Raw genomic sequence first — 10,617 nt, 5'->3', positions numbered from 1 at the left:
AGAAAGATCTAGATACATTTGACATCACTCATGACATAAATTATCCTCCATTTAACATCATCCATGACATCAATATATTCCACTAAATTTTCAGATTTTTATTTATAATTATTTTATTTATTGTTAGGTCCTCTTTCCCACCTATAAATACCCACCTTATTTCCTCATTTTATTCATCAAGCTTTCTCAAGCAAATCTTCTCTCTATACACTTCTTTACACATTCTCAAATATAGTTTTAGTTCTTAGTAGTGAAGAAATACTATTCCGGTAATTCATATATTCCGGGTAGTACATAAAACGTTCCGACAAGGAGAAAAGTTAGGACTCAAGAGTGGTCATTAAGTCTTCCGGTACCAACTAAAGCTTCGGTTTCCAGGTATGTAAGGTTTCAATGAGAGTATTCCTTTCACTCTCATGTCTAAATTATTTTGATTATATGATAAATTATGTTTATTTTCTTTAAGCTTTACTCTAAGTTATGTGGGTGTTTATCCATGGGTTCTTTCACCCATGTAGTGCAAAAACTCTTTCAATTAAATCTTTTGATTTCAAGTAATATTTTCTTATGATAATTCTTATTTTTACTTAATAGTATGAATCATGGTTAAACTAATGATTATTGGTCTATTTTGATGCAACATAATTTTATATATATGAATTGATGGTTTACAAGTAATTCCTCTATTTATCTATTTAAAGGCTCTTGAAATTCATGGTGGGTTGTTTAAAGCATGATTTTTAATTAATGGATTTCAAAGTATTTATGAATATTTATTTACATACATATTTGCAAGTTGAAGTGATTTGAACCCACCTAGTTTTACTATGTTTTTAATAAAGTTTGACTTGAAAGCTTTGACTCCAAATAAATGTTTATGAAAGCAATATCTATGATAAAAAAGGGAGTCTTATGAAATGAAAGAATGATGAAATGATATGAATGATGGATTCTTTATGCAATAAGGACAATTCTTGCATATTTGAATTATCAAATGTTTTAATGAGCTATTCTACCGAATATGATGTTTGAATTCTCAAGTTATATGCTATGAATATTTTGAAGTATTAAACTATTCCGTGGGATTGACTTAGCACCGAATGAGGCATTGAGGTGGGATTCGGTAAGGGAATCCTAGTAGCAACCCCTTGTCTCATTAACTATGTGCCAACATAGGAGCCCTGGTAGGCTTAGGCTAATGGATCCATAAATAGCCCTTAAAGTTAAAGTTAAAGAAACAAATGAAGTTGACGGAGTTCTACCCGGCAAGTAGTCTCCCCGGCCAACGTAGGGGGTTATGTTGGATTCCATGTAATAGCTCGCATGGTCTTAAATGTCGGTTATGGTTAATTTCCCACAAAGTGAATGTTTTAAAGGATATATATATGATTTATTATGCATACATTAAATTATGTTCCATATTACATAAATGTTTTAATGTTTCCTCAATATTCATGCATCCTTACATACTTAGTACATTCAAAGTACTAATGCATACTCTTTTGCCTACATGATATCACCATGTAGGGATCAGTGCTCCTCCTCATTCTCCTCCACGTGGCTAGTTGATATTCCATTGAAGACTACTTTTGGTGAGTTCCCATGTTCCGGGAACAATACTCCTTTATCTTTCTAGTTTATGATATGTTAAGATATTTTACTATGGAATTTCTTCTATTATGATTGAGGGTGAGCTAGGGACTTGTCTTAGCCCCGTTAAATCTAATAGTTAGAGGTATTGTTGGACATATGTAAGTTGAAGATTTATTATGATTTCCGCTTGTTTATTTATCATCATTACCTATGAAAGGCTAAAAGAATGCTAAGAGGCTTGTTTGAGGTACTTTCGGGTTCCTCATTCGCCATGTCACGTCTAGGCCCTAGGCTTGGGTCGTGACACATTGACTCCCTTGGTTGGCTACAACTTGAGCCAACAACGTGATGACGTTTTGGAACTCAACATGGGATACCCCTTCCTCATAATGTGGGATATCTAGAACCGAAAGAGGTTGGTCCTCATCGTCAAACCTTGCCCTTCGAGGTGGTACCCTTGCCCTTCGAGGTAGTTTTCCATGAGTCATCGTCTAAGGAAACACAAAACAGATTGTTAGTCAGAGAAAGGTTTAAGACACTCTGAGGCATGAAATAGATTTGAAAAGAAGTGAAAAACTTTCCTAAACCTCTCATAGTTTTCTATTCATAATTGTGGGGCACTTCACAACCATAAACAAGACCCTATTTGACGTGGTATGTTGGACTTCGAGGACCATTTCAAAACCTCATGCTCTGATACCAAGTTTATCATGACCCAAGCCTAGGTCCTAGACATGACACGGCAAATGAGACACCCGGGGGTACCTCACCCAACCCTCTTAGCATTCATTAAGCATTTCATTCGTAACAATAAACAATAATAAGTGGAAATAAAAACATTTTCCCATTTGTGTCCAAACATACCTCTACTAATAGACTTAGCAGGGGCTAAGACATGTCTCCAGCTCACCCTAAAAATAAGTGTTAAAATATGCCTTAATAAAAGTCTTAGTATTCTACATAACATAAGCTTAGAATAAAAAGGATGTTGTTCCCAAAACATGGGAACTCACCATAAGTAATCTTCAACTAACTCGAGCTAGCCACATGGAGGAGGTCGAGGAGTGACGTCAATTCCTACATAGTGATATCATGTAGGCAAAAGTATGCGTTAGTACTTTGAATGTACTAAGTATGTGAGTATGCAATGCAATATATCATTATACCATAAGGTGATGCAATGGACCATACTAAAACATTGCGATCATTTGAAATATCATTTAGAGTTATGAAGCTTAGTCAATGAAATATAGAAAACCATTATGAATCATAAAATAAACTTAAATATTGGAAGAGGGACCTTGTACCATTAACTGACATAAACCATGTGAGCTATAACATGGAGTCCCGATGTTACCCCTACATCGGAGAAAAGGGGGAGACTACTTGCCAATTTAGACTCCTATATGCCTAAGTGGAACCACTAAGCTATTGTGTAAACCGGGTACTCACCTCTAGTTCTTAGACTCGGGTACTCACCATTAAGCCTTGATATTTTGGGTACTCACCTCTTAGAGATTGGGTATTTGCCTCTATCTTCTTTATACCTATGGTGGCACGTAGTTCTAGGATGTGGGTATTTGCCTCTAGTCCAGCTCGGCGCTAGGTAAGCTCTCAGCAGAATAACATTTAAGTATCATCATAACATAAGCATTGTATAACCTTAGACATCAAATCATCATCAGTGGAATAGCTCATTAAAATATTTTATTTGATTCAAATATGTGAGAATTATCCTTTTAACATTGAATACTTTCTTTGGCTAAAAGCCCTTTCATCATCATTCAATAAGTTCACAAGACTCCCTTAAACATAGGCATTTGCTTCATAAACTTTCATTTCAACTTTACTTTATCATAGGAAACTAGGTGGGTTCATTTCATAAATACCTTCAAATACATTTAAAGAATACTTGTATGCATGAGAGTGATATAAATGCATCAAATCAAATATCTTAAAAATAACCCACCATCTGCACTTTAAAACTACCTTCCAAACCTTTATATAAAAACCTTGACAAACCATCCATTTTATATAAATAAGAATCAACATAAGTCAATATAGGTAAATAAACTTCAAATATTCAAGAATCTATACATTTGAAATCGTAGTATGAAAATCCATAAAAACTCATCACTTGAAATTAAGAGTCAATATCAATCAATATATGTAAAGAAACTTCAAATATATCATAATCTATGCATTTAAAGTAATTATGTAAAAGCCCATAAGATTTTATCATTTTAAATGGAAATACTAGATTGAGAAAACGTTTAGGCTCCATGGGTGGAAAGACCCATGGATGAAAACCCACATACCTTGGAGAAAAATTCCCAAATGCAAGCTTGAGAGTAATGAATACTTGAGGAACCTTGAATAGAACCCTAGATTTTCTTCTTGAAACCCTTGGGAGAACTTTGGGAGGAGAGGATTAAGTGTTTTAGTCTAATTATGAGAAAATGAGAGAGTTAGAAGGTTTGTGATCTTTGATAGGGTCAATTTAGTCCCCAAAATGACTTCACTTTGGGTTAAATATAAGAAAAAGACTAAAATGCCCCTAAACTCTGGAAAATGGGTTAAAAACCCTGTTGGCGCTATAGTGGTGCATCGCGCCAGGGGCCAAACTACTGAGGCTAGTTTCTGGTGCTCTGCTGGCGTGCCGTGCCAAGCCCCACTGCAGTGATAGTCTGTGGTAAATATGTCATAACTTTTGACTCCGAACTCGGAATGAGGCAAACTTGTGGCATTAGAAAAATGACTCAAATATATTTAATTTAATAGTTTATGAGACACCCAGTTCATTATATACTAAGAGATATGATCGTTTGAAGTTGACTCTTATATGAAATCATTCAAAAACTTAGCCGATAGAAATTCTTTGGACTCGGCTTGGTGTTAGAGATCACTTATGACCCCTAAAGACATCAAACACACTTAAAATACTTAGGAAGTGATCCTAACTCATATATCCAACTAGAAGTCATTGAGTTCGATCTTATACGCATATGAAAAATGCTTTGGGTCTTGTATAAAAATTTTGGGGTGTTACAATGATTTTTTACTCCGTATAAAATAAATATTCTGACGCGAAGAGTATAAAAAATTTGTTGAAATATTAAAGTTCATACTTGTACCACAATTTGAAGAGTATAAAAATTTCATCGTTGTTGTTATAAAAAGTTTGATATTCTGAAATATCAAGATAGTTTGTCTATTTTGACAGTGAAAAGAAATGGCGAGTGAAACTGCTACTACTTCTGCGATTGTTACTGCAATAAGCCGCACTATTGTGCCACCGGCGGAAAAACCAGGAAAACTTCCTGGAGCCAACTTTAAAGGATGGCAGCAAATAGTGTTCTTTTGGCTTACCACTCTTGGTATTCAAAAATTCACCAACGAAGACCCTCCTATGCATGCTGCTGATATGTCGGCCAATGAAAAATTTATGATTTCTGAGGCATGGACATAGACAGATTTTCTATGCAAGGGCTACATCCTAAGTGCTTTGAATGATGATTAGTACAATATATTCAGTGCTATGAAAACTTCTTAAGAACTGTAGGATGCACTTGAGAAGAAGTATAAGACTGAAGACGCATGCTTGAAAATATTTATGGTTGCCAAGTTTCTAGACTATAAAATGATAGATAGCAGAACCGTTAGAACCCAAGTTCAGAACTTCAACTTATGTTTCATGACCTTATTCCTGAAGGCATGGTGGTTAATGAAGTATTGCAAATGGCTTCAATGATAGAAAATTTGTATCCTTCGTGGAGAGATTTCAAAAATTATCTAACGCACAAACGCAAGGAAATAAAGTTGGAAGATCTTGTGATTCGTCTCAAGATTGAGGAAGATAATAAAATAGCCAAAAAAAAGTCGCGTAGAAATTCAATGATTATGGGAGCGAACATCATTGAAGATGCTGCTCCAAGGAATAAGAAAAGAAAGAAACCTTTTGGAAAGAAAGCAGAACAAGAAAAAATTCAAGGGCAATTGTTACAATTTTGGGAAAGCTAGCCACAAAGCCCCAGATTATCATTCCCGAAAAAGGACAAGGGAAAGGAACAAACCTATATGGTGGAGAATAAAGAAGGCATGGATGATCTATGTGCAATGCTATCGAAATGCAACCTGGTAGGAAATCCCAAAGAATGGAAAACTCGTCACAAAGCCCCAGATTATCGTTCCCAAAAAAGGAAAAAGGAAAGGAACAAGCCAATATGATGGAGAATAAAGAAGGCATGGATGATCTATGTGCAATGCTATCAGAATGCAACCTGGTAGGAAATCTCAAAGAATGGTGGCTTGATTCAGGAGCAATGTCATATGTTTGTGAGGTTCAAGAAGCATTTACTACCTATTCCCCTATCGCACCTAATACGACTATCTATATGGAAAATTCTGCAATGGCTAAGGTTGAAGAATATGGTAAAGTATTTCTGAAAATGACATCCGATTAGGTGGTGACACTGAACAAAGTTTATTATATTCTAAAAATGAGAAAGAACTTGGTTTCTGTTGGTCTTCTTATAAAAAATAGATTCAAGTGTGTTCTAGTTTCTGACAAAGTAGTTGTGAGTAAGAATGAAATGTATTTAGGAAAAGGCTACCTCACTGAGGGTCTTTTCAAACTAAATGTAATGGTTGTTGATGATAATAATGTTTGAGCTTCTTCTTATTTACTTTAGTCAAATAATTTATGGCATTCAAGTTTAGGACATGTCAATCATAAAACCTTGCAAAAACTGATTAACTTAAATGTATTGTCTAACTTTGAGTGCAATAAATCAAAATGTCAAGTATGTGTTAAATCTAAGCATGCTAAGCATCCTTATAAATCTATTGAAAGGAATTCCAGTCCTTTAGAATTGATTCACACAGATATTTGTGATATGAAGTCAACACCAACTCGTAGTGGGAAAAAAATACTTTATAACTTTTATTGACGATTGCACTCGATATTGTTATGTGTATTTACTTAATAGTAAGGATGAAACAATTGATACATTTAAGCAATAGAAGAACGAAGTGAAAAATCAATTGAACAAAAAGATTGTAACACCCCAAGTATTTCTACACCAAGACCCGATCATTCTTCATATGCGTATAGGATAGAAATCATTGACTTTTAATTGAATATATAAGTTAGGATCAATTCCTAAGTATTTGAAGAGTATTAGATGTGGTTTAGGGTCACAAGAGATCTCTAAAATGAAGCCGAGTCCAAAGAATTTCTATCGGCTAAGTTTTTGTATGAGTTCGTATAATGGTCAACTTCAAACAACAATATCTCTTAGAATATAATGAATTAGATTGCCCATAAGCTATCAAATTAAAGGTCTTTGAGTCTTCTTTCCAACGCCACCAAAATTGCAGTTTTTGGAGTTCAGAGAAAAAGTTATGCTTAGTCTACCAGAAGGGTGCGCGACAAGTCTGAGTCGCGGACCTATCGCGAACTTGCCCAGTTTTTCCAGATTTTGTTTTTTTGTCGACCACAGAGGTGTGTGACAAGTCCGCATAGTGGACCTGTCATGGACTTGTCTAGTTTCCAGACTTGGGTAGGGGCATCTTGGGAAAGTTACGTAATAACATATATACGAACTTGGACGCGTTTTGGGTCATTATTTTCAGACTTTCACCTCCCCAAAACCCTAAACTTCATCCTCATCTCTCTCTCAAATCATCCCCTCCAATTCTTCTCTCAAACTCAAAGGATTCAAGGTTCCTTATTGAAGACCTAACATCAAGACTTCTCCAATTCTTCTTAAAGTTCCTCTCTAAGGTATGTGGGTTTTCATCCATGGGTCCTTCCACCCATGGAGCCCAAATGTTTTCTCAACTTTGAATTGCATATGAATATTTTGCTCCGAATGATCGGAAGATTCACCTCCTACCACTGACTTCGCCGCTGGTACATTTTTAGGAGAAACAGACTTTTCTTATTCATTTGGTGGTATGACATCCTTATGCATGTTGGCTGTTTCTACATAAATTGGCTCTTTAGTAGGGGTAGTCTTCATTATTTTGAAAGGAGGTGGAAAAGATGTATTAGCAACATGACTGGATCTTTTTAATAATTCTGTGGGTGGTGTTGTTGAAAAGTCCTCAAATTCAGGGACTTCATGAGGTTTTTTGAAATTGACCTTGGCAGCTGATGTAGAAACTTCAGATTGATGTTGGCTGCCATGAATGATAATAGATTTTATTTCATGTTGAGATAGCACAATGTTGGAGCATCGATACTGCAAAAAAGATTGATTGCTTATCAGAAAACAAGTGAATAATTGATACATGATAATTCTGATACATAAACATGATGTATCAAAAAAATTAATCCTTGATACATGAGAAACTGATAGAAAAACAACATTATCTGAAGTAGTAGAATATGATACATAAATGCAGATGTATCATGAGATGTAATTCTTGATACATTATAATTTGATACATAAGATAGAGTTTTCAGGAGCTGTAAATACTGATAAATAAGTTTCTACTACATATAATTATATATATCAAAAAGGTTATAGATTGATACATTTTCAGTTGATATATAAAGTAGATGTATCAGGGATATTATATCTTGATACATTTATAACCTGATACATAAATATAGCAGCTGATATATCTACTTTATGAATCAAATTATACTGTATCAAGGTCACAGATATATAATGTATCTTAGATGTTATGTATAATGAATCAGTGCATAAACAAATAATCTTCAATGCATGTACCTTACTGAAGATGGTAGACATGAAGGTCTCAAATTTTGGCTTCACAGCAACAACACGCCAGTTAAGAATTCTAAGAATTTTATTACCCACTCTTACAACAATTTCAGAGGGCACTTGAGATGCACATTCATATATCCATGCATTCAGAGCGTATGACATGCCGCCTAGATGATATATTTGTTTGGCATTTGAAAACTCCTGCCTCATTCCTTTTATCAATTTGAAAAATGTTATTTTCCCCCATGAGTATTGCTCATACCTACCATCTTATACCATCTTAAAATCATCAACAGATATAGGTGCATCACCTAGTTGAGAAAAAACAAAAGTATGGATGAAGTAGAGAATGACCATCTGAAAAGCGTCTTCATTTGTTTTCCATCCTCCTACCAGAAAATGCTCAACGAAATGAACTTTGTTGACCCCATTTTTTGTACCAGGAAAATATATAGACAATAATCTACTTGTTGGGTCATCAGAGTATCGAAAGTCATTAATATTACCGGTACATCGCAAACCAGTAATGATGGCAAAATCCTTTATTATAAATCGGAGTATATTACCCTGCACGTGACGAATATGCAATTCTTCTTTGTTTTTTTTGCTCTACCTTAAGTAGTAAGAGGCATTTGATGATTTGTCCTTAAAAATTGCAGTTTGGCATATCTAAGTAGTGACCAAATATGGATTGCCTAAATAACTTTATACCTTCTTCACCTATTGATGATTCAAAATCATCAAGAAAATTAGCCCTATATGCCGTACCGAATCTTAATGGGTGGGATGGGATGTTCTTGATGACGTATTTTCATTTCCTGCATTGACATAAAAAATGGTTAAATACAACTTGAACTTTATACATAAATACGATGTATCATATGCATTAAAATATTTGATACATGAGATTTTGATACATACAGAAGATGTATCAGAAGCAATAAGGCTTTATAAATTATAATCTGATATATAAATGTAGATGTATTAGAATCATTAAAACTTGATACAATAGAAACTGACACTTAAACACGGTGTATCAGAAGTAGTAAATCTCCAAAAAAATGGCATTTAAAAAAACACTATGTATCAAAAGAGTTAGCACTTGATACATGATAAGCTGATACATAAACGATATGTATCAGAATCAGGGCGTGTTGTAACCCCTTCAATCTTGTTGTCTAGTTCTTTGGGTGCATGTTTGACTGGAGTTTTCGACTTCAATTTCTCACATAGCTTATCCATCACTGCTGGATCGTTACGATGTTTGGATCTAACCTCGTTGTAACCTTCCTAAGATGAAACAGAACCAGGTGAAATAAGAATTCCTTGATTTTTATTCGACTGTTTGAAACCATGAACGGATTCCATATGTATCATTGAAGATATGAGTTACAAAAACAGAAAGATTTACAGAAAACAGCAAATGATATCAATTTTAGAAGATTTTTCAAAGATTTACAGAAGAAATCAAACGATACAAATTTTAGGAGAAATCAGATTGAATGAGGATGAAGTGACATTCCATATAAGGAAAAATTAAAATATACCTTAGTTAGAACCTTGAAATTGAGTAACAAATGTACTCATAAATTTAAAATCACAAAAACTGATGAAGAGGAGCGAATTAGGGCGAGGATTTAGGGAGGAAGAGTGATGTATCAGAGATGGAGAGAGAGTTAACGGAAAAAGAGGGATTTTGGATTTTTTTTGGTATAATAGGAAATATAAGTAAATATGGTATTAGAATATGTGTAAAAGGATAATTTTTCCTAGAATAGGGTAGGCTGGCTAGTGACAATGTCAATATTGTGCAATAAATAATTAGCCATTTTTAAAAAAAGAAAGGAAACAAAGGCAACATGATTATGAAGATAAACCTAGAAAAAGCTTTTGACAAGATTCAATAGTCTTTCGTCAAATATATCCTACATTATTTTAACTTTTCCTAAAAAATTATCAATCTAATTATGTCTTGCATTACAATAAGCGAGATTGTATATTATTAAATGGCTCCAAAAAAGCTTACTTCGAGCCAAAAAGATGGATCAGACAGGGAGCCATGTCGCCCTATATTTTTATCTTGTGCATGGAAGTGATATTGAGGAATATTAATAAAGATGTCAGCCAAAAAGTCTGGAAACCCGTATGTATTACTGGTAAAGGACCGTTAGCTTATGATTTGACGCTTGGATGCACAACAAACCAAAATTAAGGTCATATATCAATGGCCCCCTCCCTAGGACTGAAATAGATAGAACAGTCAATAGCATTATACTGAATGCATCAT

The 10,617-nt window shown here is 34.4% G+C and overlaps 1 protein-coding gene across 1 annotated transcript; it reads right to left on the bottom strand.

Annotated features, from left to right (window-relative positions):
• Nucleotides 1–6,612: 6,612 nt before the first annotated feature.
• On the bottom strand, nt 6,613–9,776 carry LOC129877075 (uncharacterized). Its single transcript, XM_055952554.1, has 2 exons — nt 8,334–9,776; nt 6,613–7,838 (listed from the first exon to the last, which is right to left on the bottom strand). Exons 1-2 carry the CDS (start codon nt 8,538–8,540, stop codon nt 7,536–7,538), a joined length of 510 nt encoding a protein of 169 aa, XP_055808529.1. The 5' UTR covers nt 8,541–9,776; the 3' UTR covers nt 6,613–7,535.
• Between the last annotated feature and the right edge of the window lie 841 nt (nt 9,777–10,617).

The sequence above is a fragment of the Solanum dulcamara genome, chromosome 12, assembly GCF_947179165.1.
Source record: "Solanum dulcamara chromosome 12, daSolDulc1.2, whole genome shotgun sequence".
Taxonomy (NCBI): Eukaryota; Viridiplantae; Streptophyta; class Magnoliopsida; order Solanales; family Solanaceae; genus Solanum; species Solanum dulcamara.
Note: the sequence above shows the minus strand (reverse complement) of the source record. Positions and strands in the feature narration are given on the sequence as shown.

Bases quoted from the DNA above. Each gene is read 5' to 3' on its own strand.
- LOC129877075 (XM_055952554.1), bottom strand. From the start codon at position 8,540: ATGAGGCAGGAGTTTTCAAATGCCAAACAAATATATCATCTAGGCGGC. The intron at 7,839-8,333 runs GTACATGCATTG...TCTTTTTTGCAG, and splicing joins TGTCTACCATCTTCAGTAAG to TATCGATGCTCCAACATTGT.